This window comes from Saccopteryx leptura, chromosome X (assembly GCF_036850995.1).
Source record: "Saccopteryx leptura isolate mSacLep1 chromosome X, mSacLep1_pri_phased_curated, whole genome shotgun sequence".
Classification (NCBI taxonomy): domain Eukaryota; kingdom Metazoa; phylum Chordata; class Mammalia; order Chiroptera; family Emballonuridae; genus Saccopteryx; species Saccopteryx leptura.
This window is the reverse complement of record NC_089516.1, coordinates 23,769,788-23,790,220: the sequence shown is the minus strand read 5'-3', so window position 1 is coordinate 23,790,220 and position 20,433 is coordinate 23,769,788. Positions and strand designations below refer to the sequence as shown.

The 20,433-nt window shown below is 42.0% G+C and overlaps 1 protein-coding gene across 10 annotated transcripts in view; it reads left to right on the top strand.

Moving 5' to 3' along the window:
- Nucleotides 1–20,433, top strand: part of DMD (dystrophin) — a 1,890,745-nt gene that overhangs the window by 1,843,063 nt on the left and 27,249 nt on the right. For all 10 annotated transcript variants that reach the window (XM_066356826.1, XM_066356825.1, XM_066356822.1 and 7 more), the window contains 2 exons: nt 16,559–16,802; nt 17,560–17,683. In XM_066356826.1, the coding sequence (XP_066212923.1) occupies nt 16,559–16,802; nt 17,560–17,683 (368 nt within the window). The remainder of the gene's footprint in view (nt 1–16,558; nt 16,803–17,559; nt 17,684–20,433) is intronic.

Below are 20,433 nucleotides of genomic sequence, written 5' to 3'. Positions count from 1 at the left end.
GCTTAAGTAAGTGAAGAAGGGATAGAGAAAAGGGAAGGTCACAGTGAATGAGGCCAGGGGAGAAGGGAGAGGGAGGAATTGGGTGATATGAAATTTTTTAATTGGGGAACTGGGAAACCATCATCAAAACAACACAGTGCACAGAGGAGAAGCTATTCATTTGCAAAGGTCAGTGAATAGAGGAAAAAAGAACTGTGGATAGGACATACTGAGTTCTGTTTGCCCAAGGACATTCCAGTGGAAATTTCCTGTATTGATTTTATGGATTCGTTTTCCAAAAAGGATGTGGGGAAGGAAAATACATAGCAATAAAATTCCTGCAGTATATAGCAAATCAGTGAACATGGTACGGATTAGCACAGTTGATATAATTGAACTTCAAATTCGGTCCAATACCGTCTGCAGCCAGGGGGATGAGAGGAAACGTAATGATTTGTTTATTTAACGTTGCATGAAAGAAGCATGCAGCCTTCTAAGAAAATACTATGTCTTTACTGGCTCTGAATAACAACAAAAAGAAAGGGCTGTTATAGGAGTGCTTGCTGTAGGCATGAACTGTTGTGAGTACACGTAAGACCTTATTGAATATCTTATAGCAACCCTATGAGAGGCTCTTTCCAGAATAGAGACTCCATGGCACAGAGTGAAGGCACATCATAGAGCTAACAAGGAATGGGGACTGGATTCAGACTCAGGCAGTCCTGGACTCGTAAACGCTGTTACACTTGATGTGATTATTGGCTAGTGTCCACATCAACACTTTCATAGCAAAGAACAAAGGAAATGTTATGTGGCTCATTCTAGTGGCCTTTGATAATTGTGGAAAGCTTAACATTCAAGACCAAAGAAATGACGACAGTTCTCCAAGGATAAAGGCCACTGTTGCCCAAAATGTGTTCTGCAGAATACTAAGATATGCCTAAGAAAAATGATTCCAAAGACAGATAAGCTTTGGAAACACTTGTATTTGGAAATTCATGAGTACTTGAGCATTGAGTGTAGAAGAAATATGCTTAGCTTTCTGTATCCCAGTGTTGCTTATATCTGACCGATTGTAACGTTATGTGGAGTCTGTACTAAAGTTTGAAAACCAGGCAAGAAGATGGTACAGTTGGCTGTCTAGTGTGGGTGTTGAGAAGCCTAGCCATTGTCTTTCTGGGGACATCAGAGGAAGTAGCTATAGCAGGTGTCTTTGCAGATGAAGCCTGGGTTTTTCTCACAGAAAGTAACTTTTGACATGCTCTAGCAGTAAAGCCCTATAAACCTAGCAGCCAAATTGATTTATTCTGGAAAATCCAAAGGTAGGCAATAAATCATCTCCCATGAACACAGAAAATTCTTTATAGTCCTTTTATGCCGTATCTCACTGGATAACCTGGATCTCCAAACGACCCACAAAAATTTCCATCAACAACTTGACGGAATAAACTTGCTGTATGACAGTCTTAAGTGTTGTTAACCAACTGAATTCTGAAGGATGTCTACCCCAGACAGCAGCTTTAGCCTCTTATCACAATTCCTGTTGGATCTCTTTCAGTAGTTAGATGCAAAGGCCAGTTGTGTCCTTGTGATAATGAACGTGTATTACCAACACATGGGAGGGCAGTTCCCTGTCTTACAACCGTATTGCAGGTAGAGCATTTCTGTTGTAAGGTTCTCCACTGACAATTATGGTATGAAGTTTAAAAATGTGTAGCTAGTGTATGCTCCTGTGTCACGCTGCTTGAGTAAGCAGGTTCCTTTTCTGACACCGAAATGTTAAAGAGGATAAGTAATATATCAACCTTGTATGGCTTGGTGCTTAGCAAGTTCAGGTTCACAGAGCCCAAAGCTAATGGAAACATTTGAGAGATTGTTGAAAAGACAGGTGAGGAGTTTAGAAGTCTGAATTGAGGAGTAATGGCTGGGGCAGGGGGAAACTTAGGAAGAGGAGAGGGTCCTCCTGGGAAAAGAATATAGTCATATAGAAAGAAGAATAAGGACATACCTTAATTGTGTACTTGATTATAATTGAGTATGCCCAGTTAGAAATGGTTTCCGGGCACGAATTATCTATGTAAACAGCTGGCTTCTGCAGATGCCTAAACTTTTTTTTTTAAACTATCTTAATAATTCAAGTTGACCTTTTTCTGTGTCTCCACATTCTGGGTTATCTTATGGTACCGCTGTCTGCCAACTGCAGGTCATAAGTAAATCCATCTGATCCTTCCCCTATAATTTCTTAGTATTAGAAACAGCCTGTATTTTAGCTTTAGCAGTAAGAATGATCCCCAGTCCTTTTACATTAGTGGGAAGTTTGTCACCGTGGTTAAAGTAAACAATACCCCACATGCTAGAAGGTGGGCTCTTCAAGGGTAAGGGAGGGACAGTGTGTCATATGTCTTTATCTCTGTAGTGCTGGCTGTGGAAATAGGTGTTGATTAAAATGAATGGATGAATACACTTTGGAGTTTTTCTGTTCCCTGATGTGTTTTTTGGGCTGATTTTCAGCTGTTTTTATTTTACTCAATTGGTTTTAAAGAAGGGAGGGAAGGGAGAGAAAGAGAGAGAAGCATTCGTTTGTTGTTCCACTTAGTTGTGCATTCATTGGTTGCTTCCCGTGTGTCCTGACCCGGGATCAAACCTGCAACCTTGTTTTGGGATGACTTGCTAACTGGCCAGCGTCTATTTTTCTCATTTCTTAGGTTATCATTCTTTCCTTAAATCTCTTAATATACCTGTTTAGGTTGTGATGTCATTTTTCATTAGACTGAAATCATCTAAGTGTTAAGGTTAACCCAGACTTGTGCATTCTGTGGGCTTATTTTTAGGTTCTTTGTAAATTCATCTGAAAATATTGAAAAGTGCACAGATAATCCCATAGCATGTACACACCATTGTCTTTTACGTAGGTGGGTTCAACGTGATTCCTCCATAGTAGGCAAGAGCAGTAGAAAATTGTCTTCACTGGGAAAATAATCTTTTGTGCTATGATTTTGAATCTAGAACTTACCTTTTTTCCTGAAATTTATTTATTAGTCCTCATGTCAGTCCCTTCAATTTTTTTTCCAGTTATAATTTCTTAATATGTCCCTCTTTTATTTTTTCATTATAGTTGACATACAACAGTACGTCAGTTTCAGGTGTACAACATAGTGGTTAGACATGAATATACCTGACAACGTGATCACTGGTAGCTTAGTAACCATATCGCCATATATAGTTATTATGATATCATTGGCTCTATTCCATACAGTACTTCCCCGTGACTTATTCTGTAACTGGTCATTGGTACCTCTTAGTCCCCTCCCCCTTTTTCACCCCACCCCCTCGCCTTTGCCCTCTGACAGCCATCAGTTTGTTCTTCTATTTCAAGATGGTTTGGTTTATCTGTTCATTTGTTTTGTTGATTTCACATATAAGTGGAATACTATGGCATTTGTCTTTCTCTGACTTATTTCACTTAGCCTAATGCCCTCTTGATCATCCATGTTGTCATAAGTGGCAAGATTTCCTTTTCATTGCTGAGTAATATTCCATTGTGTAAATGTCCATCGTCTTTCTCCTTTCACCTACTGATGGACATCTGGGCTGCTTCCATATCTTGGCTATTGTGAATAATGCTGCCCTAAACACAGGGGTGCATCTGTCTTTTCAAATTAGTGTCTTCCATTGCTTCAGATTACTATCCAGAAAAGTGGGATTGCTGGGTGGTTTTATTATTAATTATTTTGAGAAAGCTCCATACTGTTTTCCACAGTAGCTGCAGCAATCTGCATCCCCACCAGCAGTGCACAGGGCTCCCTTTTCTTTACATCGTTGTCAACACTTACTCTTTGTTGTCTTTTTGATGACAGCCATTCTGACAGGTGTGAGGTGATATCTCACTGTGGTTTTAATCTGCATGTCCCTGATGATTAGTGATGTTGAGCATCTTTTCATGTCTGTTGGCTGTCTGAATTTCTTCTTTGGGAAATATCTATTCAGGTCATCTGCCATTTTTTAATCAGTTTGCTTGTTTACTTTGATGTTAAGTTGTATGCATGCCTTATATGAGCATTAACCCCTTATCAGATAAATGATTTGTAAATATCTTCTTCCATTCAGTAAGTTGTCTTTTCATTTTGTTGACGGTTTCCTTTGTGGTACAAAAGCTTTTACTTTGATGGGAGTCTCATTCGTTTTTGTTTTTGTTGCCTTTGCCCTAGGAGACAGATTCAAAAACGAAACATTGCTGAGCTCAGTGTCAGAGGTTACTACAGCAGATAAGCTGGCATGTGCGGGCTGGCCTCACAGAGCGGGAGTGGCTTTGGTGGGGCCCTGATGCCAGCCGGGGCTGCCTGGCGGGTGTGGAGCTGTCTGGGAGGGGATCTGGCTTGGGGCGGCAGCTTGGTGATAGTTATGGTGCGAGCCAGAGCCCGCCGCCGCCGGGCTTGGTGCTCCGTGGTGGGAGCTACAGCATGAGCTGAGGCCGCAGGTGGCCTGTGCTGAGCTTGGGGGCGCTGGGCTTAGGCCTCCATGTGTGTGGGAGGTCTGAAGCCATTTGGGGTGAGCAGGTTGAGTGGGCCAAATGGTGTTAGCCAGGTTAATGGAGAGTGGCACATCTGGCACACCCGGAGGAGCCGGGCCAGCCAGGTGGAAGAGAGCAGAACAAAAGAAGCAAAGGAGCAGATGTGCCCGCCAGCGTTTCCGTCCCCAGAGAGCGTTCCCGTTATTCCCTGTCCCTCCAGCCCTGACCTTAAACTTAGTCAATTTAATTCCTCCCTGCGTGACCTAGGGTCTTCTCAAACTGCTGCGTGTGCACTGGGAACTTGGAGCAAGGGAGTTTGTGCTTGAGCTCTTTAAGGGCTGCGTCTTGGTCCCACTGTCGTCTTTCTTGGACATGATCCCCAATGGTTTGCAAAGCCACATTTCATGGGTACTTCTCTGCGTGGCACAGGTGCCCCTGGGCTGGGGAGCTTGCTGTGGGGTTTGGACCCCTCACTGCACTGGACCACCATGGCTGAGATCTCTCTCCTGTTTGTGAATTACCACTCTGTGGGGGCGGGGCTACCTAGATTGTGTCCCTGCCTCGCCTCGCCTCGCCTCGCCTCGCCTCCCCATCCAAATGAGGCTTCTTTATGTCCTTAGTTTTAGGACTTCTGTTCAGCTGGTATTCAGGTGGTTCTCAGTGATGGTTGGTCTGTATTTAATTGTAATTTTAACATGTTTGTGGGAGAAGGTAAGTTCAGGATCTACCTACTCCACTTTATTGCCCCTGCCTCTAGCACTTATTTTTGTATAGGAGCTTAATTGAGATAGAGCTTACATACCATACCATTTGGCCGTTTAAAGTGTATAATTCACTGGTTATTAGGATATCCACAGAGTTGTACAACCGTGACCACACAATCAATTTTAGGTCACTTTCCTTGACCCCAAAAGAAACCCCATACTCATTTCAGTCACTCTCCATTTCTCACAAAGCCAGCCTGCCCCAGCCCAAGACAGTCGCTGATATGCTTTGTTTCTATAGACTTGCTTATTCTGGACATCTCATATAAATGAACACGGTATGTGGTGTTTTTCTAGCATGTAATAGTACTTTATTCTTTTTTATTACCATGTGTTGCTCCATTGTATGGATAGACCACACTTTCTTAATCCATTCTGCAGTTGATGGACATGTGGGCTATTTCTGCTTATTGGCTATTATGAATAATGCTGCCATGAACATTCTTAGGCAACTTCGGAGACTTATTCTGTAGTTTTGGTCATTGTAATAGAGAAGGCCATAGGATCAGATATAGCAAGAATGGACAGAAGTACATGCCAGGAAGTGAAAAAATAGGCCATCAAGATGAATTTACTGGAAGAATTAAAGGCCAAGTCTAGCTTCTCATGAGGGACTTAGCCTGGACACACAAAGCTGAAAATTATGATTCTCCTAGAGACTCTTAGGGCTTTTTGCTGACCACAGACAATGGAAGTTTACTATGCTACCGTATTTGTCTGAAAACTAAAACATTTTACCCAGTGGTACTATTCCTGGGGACTCACTTCTAAAACATCTCCAAGCTTTTAAAGCCTACTTTTGGATGGTGAAGACTAGCTACTGTCATTTTTGTCTTGAGTTTTGTTTGTCTGCCTTATTTCCAGGTATGAGAGTTAGGATTTTTTTTATGAATTCTTCTCTTCTTGTGTTGAACTTTGAACCTATACCTTTATTCTATTGGCAATAATGTGTTAATCCCCGATCAGAAATTTGTGAAAAGTATCTCAATCATTGAGAACAAAACTAAAGTGAATGAATATTATCAGATTCTGTGTCTTGGAACTCATTCAAGATACAGAGTGTTGTGTCAAAAGCATGTCCCCAAAGTAGAGTAGATCTAGCGACATTAACCCTGTAGACTTGGTTCAGATATTTTATTACAGCAGTAATCAACACACACATAATCTGAGGATTTTGTATGCCCAGCAGATTTTGTCAAATCTTAGGAAATGTCCTCCTGGTCATCTTCCATCAGTGGTTTCATTTTATACAGATGATGGAAAATATACTATAATTTTCCAAGTCAAGGGTATCACTAATAATTACTGGAAAGCCACGACTCAAGTATGTTCACAGAGAGCAAATGTTGAACAACATTATCAGTTTCTGAGCAGTCTCTATGTACATTTTCTGCCAGTCTGCTTTGATTTAAGATGTGTTTTCTTTTAACACAAAGTTTTCAACACACCTGAGTTTCCAAATTTAAAGAGTTCAGAATCTACAGAGGAAGCAGTAACAACAACGACACTCAACACTGACTACTTAGGATGGGCTGGTTAGGGCTCTAAGGAGGTTGACCTATGGAATACAAAGCATACTGGCCCATGAGTTCTCTTGATGGGGTGAATGCTTCAGTGGGATTCCTAGCCTCAGAGAGGGGCAGGCCCTAATGATGACTTAAGGCCTCTCTGACTGCTCGCCCCTCTCCTATGTCCCTTCCTCAGCCGTGCGTGGTAAAAGGCATGCAAAATGCAACATGTCAAAAATATTCTTATTTTTCTTCACATGCTTCAACATCTTTTTTTTTTTTTTAGCATCTCTTTTAAAATGCAGATATTACTGGAAGAAATGGCACATTATTATAAAATCCCAGTAAGGTTTAAATAACTTACATGTAACACCTTTAGACTAAGCAGATTTCAGTAGGAAAGGGGTTGGAAGGAAGAGCTCTGAAAGTGTGAAAAGGGACGATGTTAAGAGAAGAAGCTTGGCCTGACCTGTGGTGGTGCCGTAGATAAAGCGTCGGCCTGGAACGCTAAGGTCCCTGGTTCGAAACCCCGGGCTTGCCTGGTCAAGGCACATATGGGAGTTGATGCTTCTGCTCCTCCCCTCTCCTCTCTAAAATGAATGAAGTCTTCAGAAAGAGAAGAAGATTAGAAACAAGAGCCTGGGGTAGTCCTGACATTTTTACTCTTTTGCTTAAGGCAGCCCTAAAATGTGCATACTTTAACTTTGCACCCTGTAGCCTCTCCTTAATTAACACTGGTGATGCCAAGGCACATTGATATCTTTTTCCATCTGCTATAGGGGTATTTTTGACTTTGTGCTTGATAAAACTTTCCAGTATAGCTTGAACTATTTTTATTATTGAAAAGGCTCTGTGCAAGTCCAAGTTTTTAAAATACATTATACAAACTGTATCTTCATCTTTTTTTTTTTTTTAGAAATTGCTAATTTGCTAGACTTATAATTGCTGTAATAGTTCTATATGACTGACTACATTTGCCTGAGTCCAGACCGTGGGTGTGAGTTAGCCGCCTTTAATTTTGTACAAGGGTACAGCTCGATCTCTCCGGGCCTGTTCTCTTCAGATGCAGACCTTTGTAGCTGTTTTCATTTTATGAAACAGACGCTGTGTGTGCTTGTGCTTTGGTATACACTTTAATGTAGAATACTGTTTAAGAGACATTGATCATCAGATCTTCATTTCAAAATACCATTGTACAACTATATAATTACACAAAGCAGGCAAGTTCCATTTAAAGAGTACATGACATATGTTGAAAACACTTGGCCTCTGTAAATTAACAGGAATTACACCCAGATGGTTGTCATTTCATTTTTTTTAATCATAATGTGTAGCTAGTAATGGTCATCTCATATCTATTCCTTGGCTAAGAAAATTTTTACTTAGCTAAAAAAAATTTTTTAAATATAATTTTTATCTGGACATCCACATTTGTATTTGATGACATAAAATTAATCAGATACATATGTAGTTGTAGAATGAAGGGATTGTTTCAAGCTCAGTGACAAAGAAGAAATTAATGGATAGGAGCCTTTTTTTTTTTTTTTTTTTGGAATGACTAGCTGCCGAAAGAAACTGTGATGACAGAAGCCATGTGCAGCGAATGTGAATTAGTGTTCTTTAGGGAGCTACCAGAGAAATATAATTTACAAGATAATCAAGAATGTAAATGGATTCTCTGTGGAGTCATTGTCTTATCACTGACATATATTCATCTGTATTGAATTGATTACACACACATTCTAATAATTAGACAATCGGTAGGGGTGAAATGGACTCATATAACTTCAAGAAAAGTAAAATATATATTGATAACACCATAAAGTGATAGCCAGTTGATAAAATGAATAAAATGTATACTTGCGGTTTTAATCTTTCAAACAACTCACCTTGGAACAGTGGTAAGTAGCCATTGATCTTTTGTGGGAATGATCTCCTGTGCTTTCTAAATACTGCATCCAGAAAATCTAGCGGTAAGGATAGACTTTTAAAGGTATTGGCATGCATGTTTTAAATACAAGAAAGTGACAATGTATAAGGGCTGTTTTCATTTCCCGGCCCCTAACAAAAAGACGCCCTAGCACAGCTCTGTAACCATGACCACAGTCATTGGGAAACATTTAGTCAAGTTATTTCTAATTCAACCCTTTGAATATCAATTGTTCTTTTTTTTGCAAAATAGCTTTTTTTTTTTTTTTTTTTTTTTTTTTTTTTTTTTTTTTATATAATTTTATTTTTTTAATGGGGTGACATCAATAAATCAGGATACATATATTCAAAGATAACAAGTCCAGGTTATCTTGTCATTCAATTATGTTGCATACCCACCACCCAAAGTCAGATTGTCCTCTGTCACCTTCTATCTTGTTTTCTTTGTGCCCCTCCCCACCCCCTATCCCTCTCCCATTCCCCCCTCCCCCCCCCCGTAACCACCACACTCTTATAAATGTCTCTTAGTTTCACTATTATGTCCCACCTACGTATGGAATAATACAGTTCCTGTTTTTTTCTGATTTACTTATTTCGCTTCGTATCATGTTATCAAGATCCCACCATTTTGCTGTAAATGTTCCGATGTCATCATTTCTTATGGCTGAGTAGTATTCCATAGTGTATATGTGCCACATCTTCTTTATCCAGTCATCTATTGATGGGCTTTTTGGTTGTTTCCATGTCCTGGCCACTGTGAACAATGCTGCAATAAACATGGGGCTGCATGTGTCTTTACGTATCAATGTTTCTGAGTTTTTGGGATATATACCCAGTAGAGGGATTGCTGGGTCATAAGGTAGTTCTATTTTCAGTTTTTTGAGGAACCACCATACTTTCTTCCATAATGGTTGTACTACTTTACATTCCCACCAACAGTGTATGAGGGTTCCTTTTTCTCCACAGCCTCTCCAACATTTGCTGTTACCTGACTTGCTAATAACAGCTAATCGAACAGGTGTGAGGTGGTATCTCATTGCCGTTTTGATTTGCATTTCTCTAATAGCTAAAGAAGATGAGCATCTTTTCATATATCTGTTGGCCATTTGTATTTCTTCCTGGGAGAATTGTCTATTCATGTCCTCTTCCCATTTTTTTATTGGATTGTTTGTTTGTTTGTTGTTGAGTTTTATGAGTTCTTTGTATATTTTGGATATTAGGCCCTTATCTGAGCTGTCGTTTGAAAAAATCATTTCCCATTTAGTTGGCTTTCTGTTTATTTTGTTATCAGTTTCTCTTGCTGAGCAAAAACTTCTTAGTCTGATGTAGTCCCATTCATTAATTTTTGCCTTCACTTCTCTTGCCTGTGGAGTCAAATTCATAAAATGCTCTTTAAAACCCAGGTCCCTGAGTTGAGTACCTATGTCTTCTTCTATGTACTTAATTGTTTCAGGTCTTATGTTTAGATCTTTGATCCATTTTGAGTTAATTTTTGTACAGGGGGAGAGACTGTAGTCCAGTTTCATTCTTTTGCATGTGGCTTTCCAGTTTTCCCAGCACCATTTATTAAAGAGGCTTTCTTTTCTCCATTGTGTGTTGTTGGCCCCTTTATCAAAAATTATTTGACTATATATATGTGGTTTTATTTCTGGACTTTCTATTCTGTTCCATTGGTCTGAGTGTCTATTTTTCTGCCAATACCATGCTGTTTTGATTGTCGTGGCCCTATAATAGAGTTTGAAGTCAGGTATTGAAATGCCCCCAGCTTCATTCTTTTTCTTTAGGATTGCTTTGGCTATTCGGGGTTTTTTATAGTTCCATATAAATCTGATGATTTTTTGCTCTATTTCTTTAAAAAATGTCATTGGAAGTTTGATGGGAATTGCATTAAATTTGTATATTGCTTTGGGTAATATAGCCATCTTGATTAGAATATCAATTGTTCTTGATAATCTTTGTGAATATTTGTGAATACCTTTAAAAGAGAATTTAGGCTCAAATCAAATAACTTGGTATTTTAGTTGATTTCTGGCCAAGATATCTCTTTTGAGCTATTTCTGGCTATTCAAACTTTTGGCAGGACAGCTTGTCCTGCCTCAGAGCTTCAGGAGGAAAAACTGTCCCTCAAAATCAAGTTTGTTATTGAGTTTAATAGAAGGTTTATGTATGTCATGTACTTGTTTAAGAGAAGCGGGCTTCTTTGTTGTGGTAAATTTAGGTTTGAATGAATGCTCACGGAACATTGTCCTGATAGGCTTCTGATTAAGATCACATTAGCTCTTGCTTTAAGGCATCTTCCTTGGCTCCTGCCATTTATCTAGTAGTAGGCAGCACAGGACAAAGACATAGCTGGGCTTTTTTTTGGGGGGTGGGGGATTTTCCAAAGTTAGAAGCTAGGAGGCAGACAGACTCCCACATGTGCCCAACCGGGATCCACCTGGCATGCCCACCAGTGGGTGATGCTCTGCCCATCTGGGGCATTGCTTTGTTGCAGCCAGAGCCATTCAGGCACCTGAGGTGGAGGCCATGGAGCCATCCTTAGCGCCCAGGCCAACTTTGCTCCAGTGGAGCCTTGGCTGCAGGAGGAGAAGAGAGAGATAGATAGAAAGGAGAGGGGAAAGGGTGGAGAAGCAGATGGGTGCCCTGGCCTGGAATTGAACCCGGGACTTCCACACACTGGGCCAATGCTCTACCGCTAAGCCAACCAGCCAGGGTCCATAGCTGGGCTTTAAAATATCTCTATAGACCGAAAATGGAAAGAAGGAAGGAAAGCACAGTGAGCAGTGTGTTGTGGGGCAAAGCGGGCTTTCAGCTTCTGCTGTCATAACAAGAATTACAATTCTCCTCGCAAGGTGGGGGCCCAGAGCCAGACATTTGAAATCAGGGCCCTGCAAACACATACCTAGAGAGACACATGCATAGGCATACGTGTACTTGAAATGAAATAGAAAAAGAACTGTATGCAGCCATGGACCTAACGGGTAGAGCCTGGAGAAGAGGTGAGGAGTGCAGTTGGGAAGGACAGAATCAGAGCCTTACTCCCCGGCATGTGCCATGCTTCCGGTGGTGCGGTTCACAGTAATCGCACTCATGCTGTTCAGCGCGGCTGCTGCACATTCCCAGTCTGAGATCTAGCTCCTACAGACTAGAGGCCTCTGAATGGCAGGTGGTCGCCAGCACACCACCACTTCATGGAGACAGTTGAATTCCAGAGGAGAGGAAAACACACCTACTGCGTCCCTTTCCAAATACATCTCCAAAACACATTAAAGTGGTGAGATGGTCCTTCCAACTGGACCATCAAAAGATGAATTAAACCTAGATGACAGTCAATAAGGACAGTAGATCAATAAGGATGGCTTACAGGTAAGTACATTTAGGATGCTCAAAGATATAAAGTAACACCATTTATTAAAAAAAAAATAATAACAAGAAACAGAAATAGATGAACAGATAGATCTGAAAAAGACTTGGGAAATAAAAACTATCATTGAAGCTGTGAAACCCAGGATAAATTCTAGAGTGGACCCAGTAACAAGAGAATTAAAAGATGATTCTGAGGACCTGACTAGACACAGTGCTAAGAGAAAAAGATAAGAAATATAACTGAGCAATTGCAATAGATGGGGAATTGACCACAAGGCTCTAAAATATACCTAATAGACGTTGCCGAAAGAGACTGGAGAAAATGGCAGAGAAGCGGCGTTTGAAGCTATAATAGCCGAAAATCTTCAGAACTGAAGAAGGATGTCAGTTTTTAAGGGAATGGTCTCCCGAGAGAAATTCAAACATCTGGGAAGGCAAGAAAGGCTCTACTTAGGAGCAATTGGTATTCTTTACAGCTCCGCTTCGGGAAGCCCTGGCTGATTCAGATGACCTTTTCTGTATTTCGCTGGAATACATGAAAACAGAAATGTAATGTGTTGTATATACTAAACCATGTTTTCTGAGCAAAGGCACTTATAAATAACTCACTGAAGGAGAGCTCTATAGACCACTAAACCCAGAGGATCAGGATTCCAAGGAAGACCTCTCTATAAAATGTCAGCACCATTGTGACAAGTGGCGGGATAGTAATCCTTTGTTTGTAGATGTGTACTTCAGGAGAGTAGCACAATTTTCCAAACAGAACATTGTGGATGACCCAGTATAGTAGAAAGAGAAATCCTGAATAGGAATCTACATAAAACTGTGTTACTAGCCTGACCAGGCGGTGGCGCAGTGGATAGAGCGTTGGACTGGGATGCAGAATACCCAGGTTCGAAACCCCGAGGTTGCTAGTTTGAGCGCAGGGTTGCTAGCTTGAGTGTGGGATCATAGACATGTCTCCATGATCGCTGGCTTGAGCACAAAGGTCACTGACTTGAAGCCCAAGGTCACTGGCTTGAGCAAGGGGTCACTCAGTCTTCTGTAGCCCCCGGTCAAGGCACATATGAGAAAGCAATCAGTGAACAACTCAATCAATGAACAACTAAGGTGCCGCAGCGAAGAATCAATACTATTCGTCTCTCTCCATTCCTGCCTGTCTGTCCCTCTCTCTGACTCTTTCTCTCTGTCTCTGACACAAAAAAAAAAAAAAAAAGTTGTTACCAGTGGGACATTTCAGTGACGGTGAATGTCTTTTAGTGAATACAAGAGGAAAAAATAGAAGATAGTTCCTGTCAAGTGAAACCGTCCTTCAAGTTCACAGAAACATTTAGATGATTGTCAGTTAAGTGAACAGAGGTTGGCTATCATAAATGTACACACTACATACCTTGCTTCCCACGTAGTGGACCGATATGCAGAATCTGGCTGAGGGTAAACTTATTTCGCTAAATCTCTACTTGTTAACTGCTTTCCCAAAACAGATTATTATGAAACAAATAACACACACGAGTATCCTTAAAGATTGAGAGCTGCTGGGATTTCAGTCGAGACAGATAGGAGATTATACTCCTGAAGATGAAAAAGATCAGATACTGATTTCCCTCATGACTTTAAACAAATTCCTAGAATACTTGTAACATTAGGTGCAGGGTAGAGCTTTAAAAAAAAAAATGAAAGCCAGGAAAATAGATTGGATTTTATTTGTCCTTTATTGTGGAGATCCAGCATTTTGGAAGACATGCCATCCCCTGTCCAAGGTAGTGAACCACAGGAAATACCTTCCTAACAGAAAATGTGATCCTGATATATGATCTTACTTTCTCCAACTGGATAATGGGAAAACTTGCCTCATTTGCACGTTGTGGCTTTTCTCAGAGATACAGAGCTCCCACATTTGTGGATAAGAAGTTCTCTCGCCTGATGAAATATCACCTGCAAACCACAGAAATCTGTCCTCTTATTTTGGTATTTATTGTAACTGGAAAAAAGATATCATCAAAGAGTTTGATTCAGTCACCAGGTATCAACTACCGGAAATACCCTCAATGGGAATTGTATTCCCAGCAATTCTAAAACAAGAAGGAACTCTGTAACCCTAAACTTATAGTACTTATTAAAAAGCATAAAAATAAAAACTAAGGATTAAAGCATTCAACCTGAAAAGCACTGTAAAAGAGGAGAAGGCACCATAAATTACTCCACATTATTCGTGGGTGTGAAATGAGACGGAGCGGAGGATGAGCAGAGGTTCTCCACGTTCCGGGATGTGAAGACTCAGAAACGTGAAGTCTGTTCTTCCCCCTTGACTCGGTAAATTCAACGTGATTCAGACCCAGATTTCACCAAGAATTTTTGGATGAAAAGGTGACACTGAAGTCATAGGGAAGATCAAAGGGATCAGAGCCAAGACCATTTTAAGGGAGAACAATGTGGGAATAGGCAAACCTACCAGACACCAGCTTACCTAAAGCTCTGCTGTGGCTTCTGCACAGAGAGGACATACAGCGAAACCAACGAAATAGAATAGAGAGCTCAGAAGCACACGTGTCATTTTGGACTCTTGTTGCCATTAGAGATCATTGGGGGAAAGAGCTACCAGTGAATGGGCCTGGCTTAATAAGTTATCTATGGGGGAAAGTAAACGTTGATTTTATGTTCCCACCAAGCACAGAAGAGTGAGTAAAGTTCTAAACCTAAAGTTTTTCTCAAGCAAAACATAAAAAGCAGAAAACTTGAAGGAATATATTATTTGTTTTTTTGTGCAGCAGGATGCCACAAAGTTCAAGATACGCTACACAGAGATTCAGGTGGGAGATAACACTTGCACACATAGCTGGCAAAGGAATAAGCCCCCCGAGCCTGAACTTTAATAAGAAACTGGCAGTCCAGCCTGACCAGGTGGTGGCGCAGTGGATAGGGTGTCAGGCTGGGATGCGGAGGACCCAGGTTCGAGACCCGTAGGTCGCCGGCTTGAGCGCGGGCTCATCTGGTTTGAGCAAAGCTCACCAGCTTGGACCCAAGGTCACTGGCTCGAGCAAGGGGTTACTCGGTCTGCTGAAGGCCCACGGTCAAGGCACATATGAGAAAGCAATCAGTGAACAACTAAGGTTTCGCAATGAAAAACTAATGATTGATGCTTCTCGTCTCTCTCTTTTCCTGTCTGTCTGTCCCTGTCTATCCCTCTTTCTCTGTCTCTGTAAAAAAATAAAATAAAATAAAGTCCAGTGGGGGAATGGGTAAAGGAAACACGACAAGCCAATAAACATAAAAGTTCAACCTCACCAGTAATCAGGGATGTACAAATCAAAATACACCCGTCAGATTGGCCAATATTTAAAAGTTCGATGTAACCCCAAGTAGCTGATGAAGACATGGCTTAATGGGAACCCTCCTTCACTGCTGGTAAGAGAGTATATTGGCAAAGCACTTACCAGAGCAATTTGGCAATATGTAGCAATGTTACTGTTGCTAAAACTCCAGAATTCCACATCTAGATGTGTTCTGTAAAGAATCTCTTAAACAGGTATCCCAGGAGACAGGTAGAAGGAAGTTCATTGCATCATTGTTTGTAATTGTGAAAAGTTGGAAACTTAAATATCCATTGACAGGAGAATGTTGTTGGCACATTCAAGCAGCAGAATAATACCTTACAGCACTTAAAATAGCGAACTATTTATGAGTCAACTTGGATTAAACTTCCAAAACGGTGTTGAAGGCAAAAAGCAACTCTTAGAATGGTATGTACATTCTTAAACGTGAAGTTTAAGAACGTGAATAATCATGCTATTGGATTGAATTACATGAAACGGCCATTTCGGTAGGTAAAAAACAGCCAAATATCAGCATCTTTTAAGTTCATTCTCCTCTTTGTGGATGCATTCATGGTCGTGATAGACGTGGAATTGAGGATGGCGTTATCCCTTCGGGGGCAATGGTGAGGAGGGTGTCACACGGTGTTGAGCAGGGCATGTGGGGGGAGCTTCAGCTTGAACCGTCACATTTTATTTCTTCAAAAAAAATTTGAAGAAAACATGTTAAATGTATTAAAGCAATGTGCTGGGTACACTGTTATCACTATGTTCTCCTACATTACTATTGAAAACATTTGATGATCTTTTTAAGCAAACCGAAGTGTTGCTAAAGGTATGAAAATTGTAATCGCGTGACATGATAAAGAAGTATTTATAAAACGATGAAATCCTTTGCTGCTGACTTGTCTGAACATAGCACTTTCAGGCTTTTAGTATAAAATAAAAGGTGGAAAAGCATCTCCCCTCACACACCGGGCAGACGCTTCCCGTTTTATTTTGTGTTTCTAGCATTGCTAAGATCGTCATCATAAAGTCCATTCATGAAGTCCTCTCTGCCTGCTCTTGTGTTTGGTGGTGGTCAGGTGCATCTCTGCCATGTTACATGAAATCTGGTTGATGATATTTAACTTACTTTTTTTCCTTTTCTTCTCTTTTTTTTTTTTTTATTTACTTTTCTGATACCAACAGAAATCTGCAGGCAGAGTACGATCGCCTAAAGCAGCAGCACGATCACAAAGGCCTGTCCCCACTGCCGTCGCCCCCTGAAATGATGCCCACCTCTCCTCCGAGTCCGCGGGATGCCGAGCTCATAGCTGAGGCCAAGCTCCTGCGCCAGCACAAAGGCCGCCTGGAGGCCCGGATGCAGATCCTGGAAGACCACAACAAACAGCTGGAGTCCCAGCTACACCGGCTCAGGCAGCTGCTGGAGCAAGTGAGGCCCTCCTCCCTCTAACTCGGGGCCTTGACAGAAACGTGCTTTCCCCTCTTGAACAAAACTGAAAAGCAGAACTCCTCTTTAGCAGTGCAGCAAGCATCAGCGTGTTGAATACCTAGCATGTGCTAGATGTCAAGGGATACGAGGAGAATTAATGTGTTGTTATTATTTAAGATTGTTTCCTACAAAGATGTTTTTAAGCCTCCACTGGAAACATAAGATACATGCACATTGTCCTGGCTTTCTGGGCATTTTAAATTTTTGGATATGTTCTCTCCATCTTGCTACTCAATACTTCACAAAAATAGGAATTCTCCACTACATTTTTGTGGTCCCACGCACATGGTTCGCCATTCTCACATGACATTCTAAATCTTTTAGTTTAGTGATTTTCTATGTCTTGTTGCACTGTAGCTGTAATTCAAACATTTAAGGGAGCGCATGCAGTTCAGATACGAAGACAATATTCACGGATCACATCCATAGTGAAGTTTCCCAAATTTAAGGAGCTTTCGGAGGTGTTTAAGTAGAAAGGGTCATTTCTGAGTCCTGAATGTCTATAATGGTTTATGTTTATATATTTGAGTGTTTGCTCTGAAAAATCATTTTCTTTTGGATGCAAATTTAACGAGCTTTCAGAGGTGTTTAAGTAGAAAGGGTCATCATTTCTGAGTCCTGAATGTCTATAATGGTTTATGTTTATATATTTGAGTGTTTGCTCTGAAAAATAACTGTTTTCTTTTGCATGCGTCAGCCCCAAGCAGAGGCCAAGGTGAACGGTACCACTGTCTCGTCTCCTTCGACCTCTCTTCAGAGGTCAGACAGCAGCCAACCCATGCTGCTGCGCGTGGTCGGAAGTCAGACTTCAGAATCCGTGGGTAAGTGTCCCTCTGAGCTCCTCCTGGAGTTTGCTTGTTTCTGAAGGTCCGGAAAGGGTGACCTGTTTGCTGAGCGGTTCAGATCATCAGCTAAATGACCCAATGTCATTTCTGCATGAGGCATTGTCATAAGTGTTTTAGGGGTGCAAAGATGAGTGGTCCCTAATCCTAAAAGGGCCAACCATTCAGAACAAGGGCAGCATGGTATTCGAGTTTCATTCATTTTGGAGAGCAGAGGGGAGTTGGTGATGAATTGGCATTTGTGAAGGGCTCCAAAGGATGGAGTGGAGACCACACATACTTTAAGGAAGAAATAGCATAACTGAAGATGTAGATAGGAAGACCTTGGGCCAAGGAGCAGGAAAGAGCCCACAGTCCAATTAGAAAGATAGGGTCCAAGCAGCAGGTGGTGGAATAAGGCTGCAGAGGAAGGTGCGGTCATGTTATAGTGACATGAACGTTGGGCAGAGGCGTTTGACTCATTTTGGCCACTGAAAATCATAACCAGGTAAAAAATACTTTAAAAGATACCATCTGGGCCCTGGCTGGTTGGCTCAGTGGTAGAGCATTGGCCTGGCGTGCAGAAGTCCCGGGTTTGATTCCCGGCCAGGGCACACAGGAAAAGGGCCCATCTGCTTCTCCACCCCTCCCCCTCTCCTTCCTCTCTGTCTCTCTCTTCCCCTCCTGCAGCCAAGGCTCCATTGGAGCAAAGATGGCCCGGGCGCTGGGGATGGCTCCTTGGCCTCTGCCCCAGGCGCTAGAGTGGCTCTGGTCACGGCAGAGCGACGCCCCGGAGGGGCAGAGCGTCGCCCCTGGTGGGCGTGCCGGGTGGATCCTGGTCGGGCGCATGCGGGAGTCTGTCTCTCCCCGTTTCTAGCTTCAGAAAAATACAAAAAAATAAAATAAAATAAAATAAAAAAGATACCATCTGGCAGCTGTATCTGGCCCCAAATAGAATATCTGTAGGTGAAAAGATCAGTTAGGAGAAGTTACGGGAGTTCTGAGGGCTTACACTTGAGACATGTCGGGGAGGGGATGGGAGAGGATGGCTGCGAGGTTATTATTTGAAAATAGAGTACCAGCCCCAGAGGACTGCCTGGGAAACGGGAGGTGAGGACATGAGGGGAGAGAGTTTGGCTGGAAGAATACAGTGATCCTTTTGACTGCGGACATACTGTGTGTGAGGAACTGGCAGATGTAAGGCATGTCCGGAAAGAAGTTAAAATGCAGGTCCGGAACTGGCGTAAGAGGCTGGAGAGATTTGAGATTGAGCTCCCCAGAACTGATAGCTCGGGCCATGCTTGGATACGGCGCCTTGGGGAAGACTCCAGATGGGTGATGGGGTAGTGAATAAGTGGGAGCGGGCATGGGTTCAAGGAAGACGTGGGCAGAGGGTCAAGTGATGAAAGGGGCCCCAGGGCAACGGAAATAAATTGCAGCTCATTGGCTCGCTGTAAATGCATCAGCCACTTCTGTGAAAGCATTTTCAGCCAAGAAGGAAAATTGGAGGGTTTCTGTCTTTTCAGTGAAATAAAAGACCAGGTAATCTTGAAAATGAGTGAGGCTTGAGGAAACTCGAAACACTTTAGGAATTACTACCAAGTAACAGGGAAGGGAGTGCTGAGGTAAAGGATGGGTCTGTCTGCTTAGGACTTGGTCCTAAGAAAACTGGAGTAGTTCATGGAGCATGAATGGTCAAAGAAGGTCAAAACAAAGCATTTCGCGGTGCTAATGGATCCATTGTTAAAATGGCCATGTCCAGGGGTTACAGCCGTCTGCTTATTGGGTTTTCTCCTGTGCTAGGCTAGACAATGGGGAGGGTATGAATCCCACAAATACTTGGTCCAGCCTCCTTTAAGGCTCAGCATGAGTTAGCCCCAGGCTCTGCTTCCTTTTCGCTGGGTCCCCAACTGGTTATACATTGTGTCCGTAATGTCATGGTACACTTTTCACTGGTCACAGGAAAGCAACAAAAGACGATAGAAATGTGAAATCTGCACCACATAAAAGGAAAACCCTCCCAGTTTCTGTAGGATGACGTGGCAGCATGTGCGCATGCGCAGAGGATGACGTAACACTGTGTATACAGCGGAGCAGCCCACGGCCATGCCATTCGAGATGTGGACAGTACAGAGGAAAGTTTAGTGTGTTCTGTGGCTCGCTAAATTCGAATCTGTGACCAAAATGCAACATAACTATCGGTGCATTTATAACGAAGCGCCACCACATAAGAATAACATTACTGGGTGGGATAAGCAGTTGAAGGAAACCGGCAGTTTGGTGGAGAAACCCCGTTCTGGTAGGCCATCAGTCAGTGATAAGTCTGTAGAGGCTATACGGGATAGCTACCTAAGGAGCCCTAAAAATGTGCGCTGAACTGCACTGAATGGGTATGAAACTAGGAGAGTTTCCCTTTTATTTGGTGCAGATTTCACATTTCTTTCGTCTTTTATTGCTTTCCTGTGACCGGTCAAAAGTGCACCATGACTTTACGGACACAGTGTACTTGATCCTCTTGATACCTTACAAAAAGGAAGAGACCTATGACTCTTAAGCCCTCACACTTAAAGCTCTGTTGCATCGTAGTGTTAAGGAATCCACTGTGGACTGAAGATCTTCCATGAGAGTAGCATATAGAAAGGCAGCATACCTAACCAGACTTGATGGGACAGAAAGGAAGGCTCACGGGTATGAGTGAATTTTATGGTGGGAAAGTAGGGACCATGGCCAGGAACATTCAACAGTTGGAT